We start from the raw sequence: 15,540 nt of genomic DNA, 5'->3' as shown, positions 1-15,540 counted from the left end.
TTTTTTTTTTTTTTTGAGAAGGGAAAGAATAAATCTGTTTCTTTGCAAAGAGGAGAAGAGGTTTGAACGGCATGCGGGGGAGAGACCGCGTCCCAGCAACAACCCGCGCACAAGGAGGGCAGGCAAAGCTCCCTGCCGGCCAGAGGTACCTGTTGTAGGGCGTCCGGAGGAGCAGAGCCTGACTGCCCGTGCAGCTGTCGGTCGGGGTGTGACAGCCGTACACCGGGGGAGGCACCGAGTACTGCTGGTCCCCTGCGGAGAGAGGGGCACAGAGTTAACCCGTGGGGCGAGCGGCCGCCCCTCCACTTGCCCTGAGCTGAACGGGGGCTCCAGGGCCCCGTCCGGGCAGCTCCAGCTCTGTGCCAGGCCTGCTGGGGCTTGGGGCCGGTCCCTGCGGATTGCCAGCCGCCCGAAAGAGCCCTTCGATGCAGGCCCCGCGGAGGCAGGAATTACCTAGGGAGGGCTGCTGGCTGATGGGGTCCTCGTGTTTGAAGGAGTGGTTGGTGAACTGAGCGGCGGGGTGGGACGGCGTGTGGCCGTAGCTGGGGGTCCCGTCAAAGGCCACGGTGCTGTAACCTGCCGGAGAGAGCGCAGCGGGATTAGCAGGAGCCTCCTCCAAGCCCCTCAGAGCGGACAGCGAGCGAGGGGGACCCACGGCCACGCACCGCCCAGGGCTCGAAACGCTTCGCGTTTGCCGCACCTCGCTGATCCCCCGCGGGGCGGCTGCCCACGCTGAGGAAAAGGACCGGGCCGGACGCCCCGAGCCCCTCCGTCCCCTCTGCCAGCGCCCCCCTTGGCACTCGCACATCGCAAGGCTGCGGGCGCAGCGCTCTGCGGGGAGAGCCGAGCCCAGCCCGGGCCGAGGGGCGGAAAGTCGGAAGTCTTGTTCGTGTTTAAAGAGAACAGATCGGCTTCGGTAATAAAAAGAATGTTTTCATTAATTGTTGCTCATATTAAAAGAGGAAGATTCCCATCTGCTCAGTGTACTCATCTGGCGCTTCCCATTTAGAAGTTACCCTTTAATCTTGCGCCTTTTTTATTTTGTTAGGAGCAGCTTTCTGAAGAGTCTGCAATAAAGAGGCGGAATGTTACGTGCAAAAATAAAACTCCTCCTTTCAGCGAAAATTGCTCTCCAAAATAATAAACAGCCTATTTTGTTTCCTACACCGAGCAGATTCAGATGGAAAGAGACCACCTCTGCTGACCCCGGGCCAGCATGGAATCGTAAATCAGGTGCTTGGACACCAACTTTCATTAATGACTTGGAGCTGGCTAAACAACTTCAGCTAAAAAAGTAATTACAAAGTAATATTATCTCAGAGGCTTCTCGGCTCATCAGCATTTACCCCGAGAACCAAGCTCCTCCGAGAGTCACTCTTAAAAAAAACCAAAACCAAACAAAACAAAAAACCTCAACCAAAACAAAAACCCAACAAAACAAAACAAGAAGTCCGACGCGGGCTGGGGGAGAGAAACCAAAGGCACTACGAGCGCTTCCTCCCTCACACTCCTCTCCCTTAACCCTCTTATTCCAGCACGGGCATCCCTCAAAGACCCGTCTGGATGGGGCGTGTGGCTGGAGAGTGATTTTGTCAGTCGAGAGGGAGCACTCGGGGCTGTTTGCAGGCGCCTGTCTCAGTTCCCGTTCGGTGCCGGGTGCTCGGCGCTGGGCAGGTCTCTGCTTCACCAACGATCCGTAATCACAGCGGGTGTCAGAGAGAATAAAACGGAGAGGCAGCAAAGGGATTTGAATGTTGCTTCTCCGTTTTATTCTCTCTGCAGACAGGCTGGGTCCAGCGACATGACAGGACTTCATTAACCTGCGCGGCTGAGCGGGAGAAACGGAGGGAGCGACGGGAGGAGTGAAAATATTCTAGAAGACTTTAAAACCTTCACCTTCGCAGTGGTTTTAAGTCGGCCCTGAGAATGAGGGGCTTGGATAGGAGTGGGACTGGCTTGTTCCTGGCCAAGTGTCCCTCACATCCCCCTGACCCTACGAGCAGAGCTCCTTTCGCGGCGACGCGAGCAGCGTTGACAGGCCGGTACCTTACGGGCTCCCATCCCACAGCTGTTTCTCGCTCCTTATCTCCTCCCTCAGCCCTCAGGGTAGAGGCTCAACCTACAACTCCCTTTTCCCCGTTTCCCTCTGTCTCTTTTTTAACTTTCAGAAAACACTGACACTTTCTACGTTACTTTTGGCCCGCCACAGAGTTTCGGTGACCTTCAAAACTCAGCACGGAGCAGGACGAGGTTTTGGCCGCATTTTCCGGTGTTGCCTGACCCAAAGCTTCAGGAATGTGATAAGAAAGTTGAGTTCTGAACCGAGCTGCCGATAGTGAGGTCTCTTTAATTAGGGCGTTATCAGAACTAGGCCTGATTAAAATGTGCTGAAAATAATTGAAAGTTGTACATCTGCTGGAAAACTGGGCCCGCTGGAGGCATCCAGTTGTTGGAGGAGCCCAGCTGGATGAAAGAGGCAGGCAGACGAGAAGAGGAAAATTGGGCAGAGGTTTCAAAGCCTTAGTTTCCTACCCCCCACCCCATCCCAGACTTGGCAGAAATGTCATCGCAGAGCCAAGGTAGCGTCTTTCCCACGGTCGGAGGAACCGTCTAAAAAAAAAAAAAAAAAGAGTTCAACCTTGAAAAGAGCCAAATCAAGAACATTTTATCCATACACACACACACACAAAAAAAAAAAAAAAAAAATGCAGCAAACACCCTTTGCCGAATTCCTCCTTGGCGAAGGAGTCCTCTCTCTGCCTGTCACCGAAAATAGCTGTGGCTAAGCCCCAGTCCTACACGTGCTGGGAGGCAGCCCCGAGCCGAAGGGACCCCCCCGCTCCGCGGCGAGGCAGCCCGGCCTGGCGGAGCACGGGAGGGAGCCGGGACACGGTCCCTGCTGCCCGCTACGGCGCCGTCCCCAGGCTCCTGCAGGGCCTCATCCTCGGGCATGTGCGCAGGGGTCAGTGCGCTGGCCCCGGCTCTCGGGCCCGCACAGGTGCGGGTTTGTGCGGGTTTGTGCGGGTGTGTGCGGGTGTGTGCGGGTGTGTGCGGGTGTGTGCGGGTGTGTGCTGCCCTGGGGGTGCCGCAGGCCGAGCACGGCCCGCGGGACGCCGGGCCCGAGGAAAGCCCAGCCTGGGCTCCGTGTGTTGGGGCGTTAAAGGCTCCGTTCCTCTTCGGGGTGGTCAAACAGGGGCGTCAGGATGGCGCGGGGTCGCAGCTATTTTGTCCCTCGCTAACTCAGGGCAGAATTTATTTCCCTCACCCTTCTCTCCACTTTCTCGTCGCTATTTCCTCTCAGCGATTATAAATCCCCTCAGATGTCTAAAATCCTTTCAAATGTCTTTCAGAGGTCCCCGTCAGAGTCCCTGTCCCTGCGGGCTCTGGGCCTCTCCCGTCCCGCAGCTGGAGCTGGGGCCCTGCGGGGCACGCAGCGGCTCCGGGGCTTCGGCGCGGCCGAGCCTCTCCCCAGCTCCAGGGATGCTGCCCACTTTCCCAGCCGGAATCGGCAGCCGGTCCCTGGCTCCCCGCTCTGCGGTTTCAGACGTCGGAGACCGGCGCCGGGCGGAGCTCGGGGGCAGGGGCCGGGGGCCGAAGGCAGCAGATCGGTGGCAGCGGGACCGCGACCCGGTACTGCCCGGGGGAGGTCCGTGTGCGGCCGCGCTGCTGAACGACCCCTGCCCCTCGCTGCAAACATCGCCCGGGCCTCGGGCCACCCCTCGGCGGCCAGCACCGAGCGCGTCCGCCGGCCTCGGCCTCTGCTCTGCCCCTCGCCCGGCAGCCCGAATCGCCCGGGCCCTCCCGGGACGGTCGGTCCCAGCCCCTCTGTGGGTACGCGGTTGCCCCCGCGGGGCACAGCAATGCCGAGCCGCGGGCTGGGCGCGGGGAAAGCCATGCTGAAAGCAGAGACCCCGGCCACCCAACCCGCTCCTGCCGGGCCACGCACCCTCCGCCGATCCCCTGTCCCCCGAGTCGCGGGGTCTTGGCTGCCCGACTCCCCTCGGTCAAACTCCCCCGGGGCCGAGCAGTGCGGGGCAAACCACGACACACCGCCCCTCCGGGGCCAGCTGAAGGAGGGGGAACAAGACCGAGAGGTCTCATACAAGTTCTCCGCACGCTGGCCCCTTTTCCCTTCTTCCCCGCGTTTGCACCCGCAAATGTTTATACTGCAGGCACTGGGAGGAAAAGGGTTAGATACTGATCCCCGTGCCACACGCGGATGACCTCTTGCCCGGCCGTTCAACCCTCGGGAACTTCTCAGCGCCATGAGAACACCGGGGACCGCAGGGAGTTGCAGCGCAGCCGGTCCTGGCCACGGAGATGCGGTCAAGAAACGACAAGGCGCCCCTGTTTGTGCACTCCAGCGCGGGGGTATTCAGCCCTCCCGGGGTTAATTTGACAAGGGGCTTGAAAACACTAATGTGCGGACAACGATTTGCGGATTCAGGAGGAACTTCGGAGGTTCACCCCCGCCACCACCCCATCACCCCCGAGCTATGCAGAGGGAATTGTCTCGGGCCACGGGCCCCACCTCCATTCCAGGACTTGCGCCGTCTCCGGCCCGAACAAACCTTTGCGAAGGCGAGAGGCTGCTCCAACCCGGGGAGGGGGCCGGGGGCTCCAGCCCGCCTGGCAGAGCCGCCCGCTGCATCCGCTGCCCCACAGGAGGGGTGGGGGGCGAGCAACTCGTGGCTCCTAAAACTCCCGGGAGCGACGTGGCTGCCGCACAGGGAGGGAAGGGAGGACTGGCTCGCCTAACCCGGCTCGGCTGCCGCGGAGAGAGACTGGGCTTTGGTGTTTACATCAGGCGCGGCCCTGCCGGGCTGAGCGGGCGCCTCCGGGGGCCGCCCCCCGAGCCCGGGGCGCCCGGCAGCGCGGCCCTTACCCTGGTTGCGGATCGCTTGCTGGCTCTCCAAGCAGTTGGGCAGGTAGGGCCCGTTGGGGAACATCCGAGCCTGGCCCGAGGGCGGCTGGCTGGGCGGGGGGGCTCCGAAGGGCCCGTAGCGGCAAGCCCCGGCCGTGCCCGTGAACTGGCCGGAGAAGTGGACGGTGAAGGCGCTCAGGTATTGCTCCTCGTGCGGGTCCGATCCGTTCCAGCTCGGCTCTTGCTTGATGAAGGAGTGCGGCCCCAACGAGCCGTAGGAGGCCCCCGGGGGAAAGTCCAGGACGGGCGCCCACTGCGCCGCGGTGCTCACCGGCATGGTGCAGTTGCTGTTGCCCGGCAGGGAGGGCACGGAGGGCAGCAGCGCGTTGAGGTCTCGGACGTCGGAGCCCATCTGCTCGCAGACCTTCTGCCTGCCGCCGGGCAGCCAGTCTCCCCCCGGGCCGCACTTGTTCCAAGACACCTGGCCCCTGCCCGCCAAGCCGGAGGCCGGCTCCGGCTGCAGGCACCAGGCTGGCGAGCTCAGCCCTTTGGGGGAAGTTTGCTCCGCGACGCAGCTCCCCGGGTCCAGCCCTGCGGGAGCAGGCAACAGCGACAGGGAAAGGTTGTTCTCCAGGATCGCCTCCGGGCTTGCACCCGCTCACAGCGCAGGGCAGGGTGCGGGGGGCGTGTGTAGACGTCTGTCTGTACGAATGCCCGAGCTAGGGGGGCACAGCCGCCGCGCACGCCTCACCTCGGATGCCTGCTCACCCTCAACTTTGCAAAGCTCAAATAGAGGCGCTTGCCGGGGAGGAGGAGTCAGCCACGCCGATCCTCCATTCACACAACCTCCGCCGAGGGGCTGCCCCCAGCCCGCTCTGCTGAACCCAGCCGGACCAGACGCGCGGGGGGAGGGGAGAGACAGGAGAGCCGGGGATGGAGGGGGAGAGGTGACTGTGGGAGAATATATCTCCCCTACACATCACTCCCACCCTTCTTCTGGTGCAAGCGCCACTAAATCTCACCCTAACTTTCCTCCGCTTTAGGAGAGACTTGCAGGACTGTGAGAGGGATCCAGGTGGCCAGTAAGTACGCGCTGGCCGACTTCCCCCGCCAGCTCCGTGCATGTCCGTGGAGATTCCCGAGGGCGGCGGGGTCGCAGGCCCTGGGGACCGCGCGGAGAAACCTCCGCCCTTGCAGGAATCAGGGGAAGTGACACGACCCGGGGCGGGCGGACCCCGTTCCTGAGAGGGGAAACTATCTTTCCAGGTGCCTCTCCCGCTACGGGAGGAACCTGCGTCTCCATGAGCTCCCGCGGGGCGCGGGCTGCCTGCCCGGGGCCCCGCCCCGCACCCCGGGCGCTCCCTGTCCCTGGAGGCGCAGGGCCGGGGCACGTCCCTCAGGGCTGGCCGGGACGGGGTACCGAGGGCTCCGCCGGCGAGAGGAGGGGTGGGCGCCCTTTGCAAGGGGCCCGGGGCCGGTGTGTCCCGGCCTTAGACCTGTCCCTCCGTCCTGCCTGTGTGTGAGGGGGAAGGAAGCGGCTGGGCGGGCGGGGGAGGATAGCAGCGCTGTGAGTAACCTGCTTTTGAGAGATTCACCTGGCACTGCTCCCGGGAAGCCCCGGAGTCTCTCTTTCCTTTCCAGCCCCCTGGACAGCGGTTCCTCAGCGTCCATCCCGGGCACGGCGGCCGGAGGGCCCCCGAGGGCACTTTTCACGTTATCCCCGAGCGGTCCTTCCTCCCAGGAGACACGGCAGGGTTCGGGTCGGCCTTGGCAGCGAGGGGTGCCGTGATTCTGGCAGTGCGGGAGCCCACTTAGACCGGCTGTCCAGGCAGGAAGCGCCGGGGCGGGCGGCAGAGACCCGCGAGACGTGGCGGTACCTGCGGCGGGCAGGACACGCTCTCACCAAAGGCAAGGAGGGGGATCCTGCCGCCTTCCTGCAGAACTACTAATGAATAATCACCCGGGGCTGGGGGGTGTTGCTTCTACGAGCAGGCGTGGGGCAGCCGCCGGCTCAGGGTACTCGCGGAGTGCGCGGGGTCGCGCCGGCCCGGCCGCCCTGTCCCTTGCGCGTTGTCGCCGGGCGCTGTTGGAACCGTGGCACCGCAAGCGCCGCCGGGGCCACCACCCGGCGACACCCCCGCGGCGCTCAGCCCGCATACTCGCCCCCTCTGCAGCCACAACAGTGACAGAGGCGCCGCGAAGGTTCACCTGCCGCAGGACACGCCGAGCCCCTTGGCTTCCCGGTGACAATGCACACTTCGGGATTTCCTTTCCCCCGAGGCATCAAAGGTTACCGCAAGCATCGCCAGCCGCCAAGAGATGTTTTAAGATTCAAAGGGTAAATGCTCTAACAAAAGAAATTAAAATATGCCCTTATTGGTGTAACCAAGTAGAATTTAATTTTCTCCTAAAACTAATTAGTCATAACAGTCGGATTTTGTTATTAGTGGAATTACTTAATTTTTCACAAACTATTTTCAGATAATTCCCTTTAAAAATATCTCTTTTGGTGCATACATCTATTTATTGCAAAAAATCTACGTCTAATGTAAGTGCGAATGATTTGTTTATTATCTTTGCCGACATTAAACATCCTCTAAGTTTACAGGATGTGCCACTTCAGAGTCCACGGCAAACTAACGCACCCTCGGAGGGCACTTGTGAAGGCAGCCCGTGCCCGTGCGGGGGGATCCCGCTGACCTTGCTGACACCGCGGGCTCCGGCGCTTGCTCCCGCTCTGCCTCCCGCTGTGGCCGCACCGGGGCTCCCGCACACCGCGGTGTCCCCCTGCCCGGGACCCACAGGGGCCCCGCGGGGCTGCGGGGAGGTGCGGGATCGGGAGAGCGGCTGCTGCTGGCTTTGCGGGTTTCGGTGATGGACCGACACATGAGGTTGGTTGAACTCGGTACCTTAAAGGTCTTTCACAACCTAAACGATTTTATGATTGATTCTATGATCTCCGGCTCTGCGATGGACACCGTACATACAGGAATGGAAGTCTTTGGCGGGGTATTTAATTTCCCATGAAAACTGGAGCTCTCTAGGAGCAAACAGAAAATGCGTTTCCCATAGTGGGCTATTTTTCGAGCTAGCACGGGAGTTTTCTCTTTTCTTGAAATAACCTAGTTTGATAAATCATCTTGAAAGGGAAAAATGTTTTCTTGATCACTTAGCTCTGCATTATTCCACCTGGGAGGAAGAACTGCCGAAGTCCTTCCAAATCTTCGCCTCTCGCACTTTCCAGCAGTGAAACAAGACGACCCCTTGGCCATTAGCGCATCCTTCCTCCCCGCGGCTGCCAGAAACCCCGGCGAGGCTGGTGGGGGACTCTGGGGCTGCCAGCTCAGCTCAGCTCAGCCCTGCGCTGCGCGGAGCGCCGGCACCTGCGCCCTCCCGGGCCACCTCAGCCGTGCGGAACACGGAGCGCGCCCGCCGCGAACGCATTCCGGGGGCGTCCCGGGAGAAATCCTCAGCGGTGGAGCCTGAGGAGGGGGAGGAAAGCCCGGACCTTTCTATCTCGGGATGGGCTGAGGACTTTTGGGAAACGGCCAGGGCCGATTTCTGCAGCCATTCCCGTCTAGCCAGCGCCAGGGAGAGAGAAGAATCTCCCGCCCCGCTGCACTCCTCTAGCACAAGCCGGGAGCGCTGGCAGCAGCTCCCCTCGGGGGCGCCCGGCATGCCGAGAGGAGCTGCTCCCTCCGTGCAGGAAGCATTTGTCTGCTTCTTCCCCAGGCATCCCGATCCCGATTCCAGTCATACTCCGGCGTAAATCGCTCCAGGTCTCGCACACCGGGCGCCCGCGTCCGGGCTTGGGTGCCCAGTTGAAAGCAATGGGCAGGGAGATGGCGGTTCAGGGACAGCATCTCCTTTGTCAGTGTCCAGACCGAGGCGGTTCGGAACACTTTGCCCTGTCCCCTCCAAACACGGCCCGATCCAAATCTCTGAGAGGCTTCATTGCCCACTGTTACATGGCTGTGGTAATTCCTGATAATGCTCAATCTTCGATTGTGCTCAAAGGCATACTCTACAAGATTAAACAATAGCTGGAGGAGGATGATTCTACTGAGAGTCACACTCGATCCCGAGAAAAACGGGCTCGGGAACCTGCTTCAACCTGAGCACCGCAGCGGCACCTCCCCAGCCGACGTTTTCCCGTTCCGTTCCCCTCTGCCTTGCTAACTAATTAAGGGACCGGTAATTCTTACTAAACCCCTCAATGATCCCCCCGCGGTTCGGAGGTGGGCGAGACAGACAGAAACAGCGATAAATCCCCAGCCCTTCCCCTTCTGCTCACGCCGCTCACAGCACGCAGGGGGATCTGTCTCCTTTCACTCAGGTAACTGATCAGAGTTTGATTATTTAAGTGCCAAGAGCAGCAGAAACAAAGCTGCGAAGCATCTCCAGGAGCTCGGGGAGCAGAGGGGCAGGAACTCATCACGGAGGGCCCAATCCCGCATTTCTCGCTGCCGAGCGCTGCGGGCACCACGGGAGCCGGGAGCCGCCGGCAAGGCGGGACCAGTCTTCCCTGTCCGGGCTGACGGGGGCACTGGAACGCTTTCGAGCTGCGTAGAGGATATTTTGTTTATCCTTTGAGGGTAAAAGAGGGGGTTTTCGATGCACAGAGAAGCAAAGGTGCGTGACCTCTCCCTGTCTCTCCGCTGACGGGAGCGGGGCACTGCTGGGTCGGGCGCTGCGGTCCCTCCGAGGCGGGGACCCCGCGGGGATGGCGAGCAGCCATCGATGGCGAGCAGCCGCACCGGGGCTGCGCGGCGGGGAGCCCCAAGCCCCGCGGGGTTCTGTACGACTCCCTTCGCCCCGGCTCTTCCCCGGCTCCGCCGGGGCAGCGCGGCCCGGGACAGCCTCCCCAGCGCCGCGACCGCCGTGCAGCGGCGGCGGGCCGGGGCCGGCCGGCGGGGCTCGGGCCATTATTGTACCGTAAATCTTGGAAACGCTGGAACTAATTACGGAGAGGATATGTCTCAATTTGTTCCGCATTAGTGCCGCGCCGGGACGCAGGCACCGAGCACGGGAAATTGATGGGCCCAGCCCGGCCCAGCCCCGCCGGAACGGCGGCCCTGACCCCGCGTTCAACCCGGGGGGCGGCCCCGCTCCGCCTCCCGCACCTGCGGGGCCCCGAGGCCGCCGCCGTGCCCAGCCCGCCCCCGGGCGATGCCCGCTGCAGCGCCGAGGCTGCGGCCAGGAACGGGGTACCACGCGGGCTCCGGGAAATTTATTAGCGCGCTGCTAGGACGAGGCTCGGTATAAATCACCGAGCTGTATAGGGCCATAAAGCATCCCTGTGTGTCCCGCCCTCGCCGGGGTTCTGGTGAATAGGAGTTCATGGAAAGCTGGGTATCAGTAACATCTTCCAGATCTGGAGTATGTGACGTTTTTAAAGTCTTAGCTATACAGTGGGATATACTTACGGAGCAGCTAAAACTATTACATAGCGGTTTTTTATAGGTATTTGGTACTTACATACTAAAGAAATTTTGGGGATAAAAAAGCTCTTAGGTAATACGGTCCGTTCTCGGCATTTCCGCTAATGGCTTTGAAAGTAATAAAATTAATATTTTGGCAGGACAAAATAAAAGTATTCTAAAATGTCGTACATTGTAAATGGGTGTAAGGTAACTGAGATCTAAAGAATTAATTTCTCTCAGGTCATAGAATGCAGATCCCACTGTAAAGGCACACTGAACTCTAAATGTAATAATATAGAAACACAACAGTAGCACTACCTGTCATCGACACCAATTCAAAGAATTCTTTGAGCCACCCGGGACACCATCTTTGAGCATGGGTACACACTGGAAATGTAAACGAAACATTTCTACATTCAAAAGAATTAGAAAGGCTCCAGCTGAAGAGGACACACTGCAGTATCCCTTGTACCTCATGGGTAAGGGAAAGCACCCACAGCCTCAGGTCTCACTAACTCTTGGGTATTACAGGACAGGGACAGAAGACGAATTGTCCTCTACCAGTTTCTTCAGCAGATTGGCCTTAGCACGTTTTCCAAAACACTAACCATCCATGCCTTTTATCTATCAACTTAATTCTTTAACAAACACACTTTAACAACACAAGCAAAGTCCAAACCTCCCTTTTGCAGCCCTGTGCATAGATCCACTCTTCACCACTTGTCCTCAGTGGAAAACAAGAGGGCTCCAGCAGCTGCTCTGTCTTAGCTGGGGATCTAAACCCCTTTTCACTGGGTTTTGTTCTCATCCTACACACCTTAGAGTAATTAATCCATGGAAGCCCTTGACTAAAAATGCTGTTGAGCAAGTGTTCCCACTGAAATCAGTGCCTGAGGATGTCAGTCCACCAGGACTTGCACCACGCAGTGAGGAAGGCCAAGCACATCCCCTGCCTGAAGATGTCTGGTGAGTGTAGAAGACAAGCAGTGGGGGCAATGTGCCTAGTGCCTAAAGCAGAAGACAAAACAAAAAGCTCCTGGGTTCTGTTCAGTACCTTCTGCACACCCCAGAGGAATGGGTGACAGCAGTTTTGCCAGAACAATGGGGGACTCCAGCAGTATTTGTGGAGTGCTTGGAGATCTTGGGTAAGCCAAGGCAGATGGTTGCATTTTGCAGCACAGCTCTGTGTGATGTGTCAGTGCTGTGACCTGTGAGGGGGTGGCAGGGCTGGAGCTGGAGAGCTGTTGCAACACGGTGAGTCCCTCCTCCCAGCCCCAGCAGCACAGCACAGCCAACACCCACGGCTCCTTCACAGCCTGGGCAGACATTCCACTGCCCCCAGCCCCCCAGCACAGCCCTTCGGCTTCCTTAGAAACTGAGCAAACTCAGTCCTTCATAACCACAGCTACATGAAGGTGTGTGTGTCTCTTCTCTCTCTGGACTGCACGTACTGATACGTGTGGATTGCAGCAATACATGCGAGGCAGAGAAGCTCATTTTACTCATCTAGATGGCTGGAAGCAACAGGCAGCAAAAATGTACCCCCAGCTGAAACAAGAGGTTTCCCAGTTCTTAATTCCAAGGCCTCCCACTCAATGTGGCTTTTGGTCAAACCCAAAGCTTTACAGGCAGTCTCTCCCTTGTGTGGGTATGGGACATCTGATCTGGACATGAGTGTGAAAGGCCATCTGAAAAGTCCATGGCTTTAGGGCATCAGCCCAAGAGAGATCTGCTGCAAGCAGGGACAGAAGCCACAGAATCAAGTGGAATTCAGATGGGCTGCAGCTGTCACTGTTTTCACAATTGTGACTGTCACTGTCCAGCTGCAGCCTCTGCTGGCCCCACTGCCACTGTCCCACAAAGCTCATGCTGAGATGAGCTATGCAGGGACAGTTAGAGACGAAGCTTGCAGGGAGAGGTGGGGGAAGAAAGGAGAGGAGGGAAGGAACCCACGTGTTGAACTTGCCTTAGAAGTCAAATTTCTTCTTCATGAGATGCAGGACATTCCTTTCCCTTCAGATTTTATGTATGTTTGATTGCACTAAATTCATCTGAGTACTGCTATGACACAGGAATTAAAAGCACCAAGAGTTTGCTGTAGCTGTTGAGTCATGGGCACAGACTGATCAAATCTACTGCTTGTTTTTCTTCCTATTACATGAAAGCAGAGTTCAATAAAGTTCAGATTGGAACTAAGACCTACTTTGTGATGTCTTGACAAACCTTTCCTGATATATTTATCATATATTAGTCAGAAAGAAAGAAGCACAAAGGAACCCTGTCAACTTGTTATTTATGTTTTTTTAAATCAAATAGTGAAAGGAATGAGCAAGTAAGTGTGATTCCTTTCTCTAGATTGCAGTATCATAGATTAATAGCTCTATGAACAGATTTGCAAGTAGCACCATCATGCTAGTCAAGACATTAAAAAATTTTATGAGCAGTTGCTTAGGAAAAACAAGATAAAGCCTATGGAAATCTGATACTGGTCAATGGTGCATTTATTCAAAACATAATACTCACTTCAAGTCCCCATCAATCCTTTGCAAATGAAACTTCCATTGTGATCACTGTTCCAGATCTAAATGATTTATTTTTTTTTTCCTTTGGTAGACATTAGATAGATCTCAGAATGTAGAAGTTATGTACCTACTGATACGGAGTTAGTCATGCACCCATGAGATAATAAATACTAAATTCATATAAGAAGATATTTCAAAGAAGGACTATCTTCACAAGAATTTCTTTTTAACATTTATTTGTGGATTAACTTGCATGAAAAATCTCACATTTCTGGGTGATTTGTTTCAAAATTCAGGGCTTCTACAGCTCCAAATCGTGAAAGTTCTTGGGAGAAAAGCAGACATTGGATTGTGTGCAGTTTGAAAGCTGAGTTCTTAGCAATATTTAGAATCAAAGAATGCTTTGGGTTGGAAATGGCTACAAAGATCATCTCGTTCCAACCCCCATGGTGTGGGCAGGGACACCTTCCACTACACCAGTTTACTCCAAACCCTATCCAATCTGACCTGAAACACTTCCTGGAATGGGGCATCCACAGCTTCTCTAGGCACCCTGTGCCAGGGCCTCACCACCCTCACAGTAAAGAATTTCTTTCAAATATCAAATCTAACCCTGCCCTCTGTCAGTGTGCAGCCATTCCCCTGTGTCCTGCTTCTCCATGCCCTTGTGAAAAGTCCCTCTCCAACTCTCTTGTAGCCCCTTTAGGCACTGGAAAGCTGTGGTCCCTCCAGAGTCTTCTTTTCTCCAGGCTGAACAACCCCAATTCTCAGCCTGTCTTCACAGGAGAGGTGCTCCAGCCCTCTGAGCATCTTCGTGGCCTCCTCTGGACTTGCTCCAACAGGTCCATGTCCTTATATTTGGGTGCCCCAGAGCTGGGTGCAGTGCTCCAGGTGGGATCTCACCAGAGTGAGCACAGGGGCAGGATCCCCTCCCTTGACCTGCTGCCCATGGTGCTCTGGATGCAGCCCAGGGTACATTTGGCTTTCTGGGCTGTGAGTGCACATTCCAGGTCCTGTTGAGCTTCTGGTCAACCACCACCCCCAAGTGCTTCTCCTCGGGGCTGTTCTCAATCCATTCTCTGCCCAGCCTGTGTTTGTGCTGGGGATTGCCCCAGCCCAGGTGCAGGACCTTGCTCTTGGCCCTGCTGAACTCCACGAGGTTCTCCCGAGCCTCTCCAGCCTGTCAGTGTCCCTCTGGATGGCATCCCTTCCCTCCAGCATGCCAACCACAGCACACAGCTTGGTGTTTTTAGCCAACTCGCTGAGGGTGCCCTCCATCCCGCTGTCCATGTCACTGACAGAGAAGTTGAACAGCACTGATCCCAATTTATCTCAGTTTCACCCTGAGCAGCAGTAGCCTTTGCAGTTTCTATGTGCTTTTGAGGAAATGGGTCCTATTGCTCTGAGAAGCTGCCTGAAAACAAGGAATGTACTGAAAGGCCAAGCAGAAGAGACCCACCAGGAAAGCAGCCTGTCAACCCATTTTTCTGACTTCATGATCTGAGCTCCCCAGCTTATGGAAGCCGTGTGGTCTTCACTGCCTCTGGGTTTTTGAATGCTTCATTCCTAATTGCTCAAACCCAAATGGACTCTCAGTTATAAACTTACTCTCAGAACCTCTGGGCAGAAGTCAAAATAAGTTCAGCAAATTGGTTGGATATCAGCTAAAAACACACTTAATTTTTCATCCGATAAACTTCTCTCAGAGGAACTACTGGAGTCAGCTTTAGCCAGACACCAGATCTATAATGAAATAATTCTATGGTTGGGTAACATGAACACCCCGTAATAGCTACATCTGCTTTATCATGGAATGAAAGCTCTTGAATAAGTTGGATAAGTTCTCTGGCCAAATAAGGATTTCAGAGTATTTAACACTTGCGACATGCTCCACTCCAACACTGTGGATCAGTAATATCAACCCAGATATTGTAAAGGGTTGGGCTCAGAGTGACAAGGACATATACAAAGCCATCTGCAGTTGCCACCTAATACATCTTCAGAGCTTGTGTCACTTTGGACAGTTCAACCCAACCTTGCAGTCTCCTGCCCTTAGCATCAAACAGCCAGGATCAACCCCCACAGCCTCAGAGGAGGTTGATTTGCATGCACAAGCTCAGAGGAGGTAGATTTTCTTCAAGATCTGTAATATTATTTAGCCAGCCTAACTGAAAGAGAAGCCAGAGGCCAGCCAGCACACAAGAGATGCTCTGGGCTGCCCAGCAAATCCAAGGGATCCAAGGGACCTCAAACACAGTTAAAAGAGGGAAGCACTATCCACTCCTGGATGCCACGTTATTAGGTGACTAAGAGCTGTGCATTGTGAGGCTCTGAACAGTCTTGTACAACTTTTCCCAAATCACAGAAGTCCCCTGGGAAGCCTCAGTAATCAAACAAGATCTTGCGGTCAGGAAGCTTTTCTTCATCCAGCCGATTTTATTTCCCCTTCATCATCCCATCTATTACTCATTACATCCTCCTGCCAAACTCGACATAGTTCTTCTGTCTCTCTCTCATGCTTCCATGTTTCAGTTGCATATAGACCATTATAGTCTTTCATACAAGCTTCTCCTATCTCTTATTCATGCTGCACCTATTTAGTCCTTTCCATTTGTCCTGCTGTCCTCCTAACAGCACCTCTGCTGAATAGAAGCACTCCAAACTGAACAGATATTCTACAAACAATTATATTTGGCAGTCTCTAAATGTAGAGACATGCAATCCAATGATT

General features: G+C 56.2%; 2 protein-coding genes and 1 long non-coding RNA gene across 7 annotated transcripts in view; 1 reads left to right on the top strand and 2 right to left on the bottom strand.

Moving 5' to 3' along the window:
- Nucleotides 1–6,535, bottom strand: part of WT1 (WT1 transcription factor) — a 34,971-nt gene extending 28,436 nt beyond the window's left edge. For 2 of the 3 annotated variants that reach the window (XM_042035633.1, XM_042035634.1), the window contains exons 1-3: nucleotides 4,886–5,747; nucleotides 454–576; nucleotides 150–252 (exon numbers count right to left, since the gene is read on the bottom strand). In XM_042035633.1, the coding sequence (XP_041891567.1) occupies nucleotides 150–252; nucleotides 454–576; nucleotides 4,886–5,276 (617 nt within the window). In that variant the 5' untranslated portion in view covers nucleotides 5,277–5,747. Of the gene's footprint in view, nucleotides 1–149; nucleotides 253–453; nucleotides 577–4,885; nucleotides 5,748–6,459 lie in introns of those variants that run through there. The other variant, XM_042035635.1, reaches the window with a different exon arrangement.
- Nucleotides 1,503–4,879, bottom strand: LOC121668151. Its single transcript, XR_006017274.1, has 2 exons — nucleotides 4,572–4,879; nucleotides 1,503–2,610 (listed from the first exon to the last, which is right to left on the bottom strand). It is a non-coding gene; the product is annotated as an uncharacterized LOC121668151 (long non-coding RNA).
- LOC121668150 (translation initiation factor IF-2-like) lies at nucleotides 5,762–8,916 on the top strand. Of its 3 annotated transcripts, XR_006017273.1 has the most exons (4): nucleotides 5,762–5,946; nucleotides 6,480–7,202; nucleotides 7,466–7,755; nucleotides 8,038–8,916. XR_006017273.1 is itself a non-coding variant. In XM_042035637.1 (2 exons), the coding sequence occupies exons 1-2, from the start codon at nucleotides 6,813–6,815 to the stop codon at nucleotides 7,737–7,739; spliced, it is 657 nt and encodes a 218-aa protein (XP_041891571.1). In that variant the 5' UTR covers nucleotides 6,599–6,812; the 3' UTR covers nucleotides 7,740–8,916. The 3 variants fall into 3 exon arrangements, 1 of the variants encoding a protein (XP_041891571.1); XR_006017272.1 differs by having other exon boundaries at nucleotides 5,765–5,946; nucleotides 7,466–8,916; XM_042035637.1 differs by lacking the exon at nucleotides 5,762–5,946 and having other exon boundaries at nucleotides 6,599–7,202; nucleotides 7,473–8,916.
- Nucleotides 8,917–15,540: the final 6,624 nt, after the last annotated feature.

This window comes from Corvus kubaryi, unplaced genomic scaffold (assembly GCF_017639235.1).
Source record: "Corvus kubaryi isolate FWS band 111438036 unplaced genomic scaffold, C.kubaryi_AGA036_p1.0 37384, whole genome shotgun sequence".
In the NCBI taxonomy this organism is placed as follows: domain Eukaryota; kingdom Metazoa; phylum Chordata; class Aves; order Passeriformes; family Corvidae; genus Corvus; species Corvus kubaryi.
This window is presented reverse-complemented; position numbering and strand designations above follow the sequence as displayed.

Coding starts and splice junctions, on each gene's coding strand:
- LOC121668150 (XM_042035637.1), top strand. CDS start 6,813: ATGAATAATCACCCGGGGCTGGGGGGTGTTGCTTCTACGAGCAGGCGT. Junction 7,203..7,472: donor GATGTTTTAAGATTCAAAGG/GTAAATGCTCTA, acceptor CTAAGTTTACAG/GATGTGCCACTTCAGAGTCC.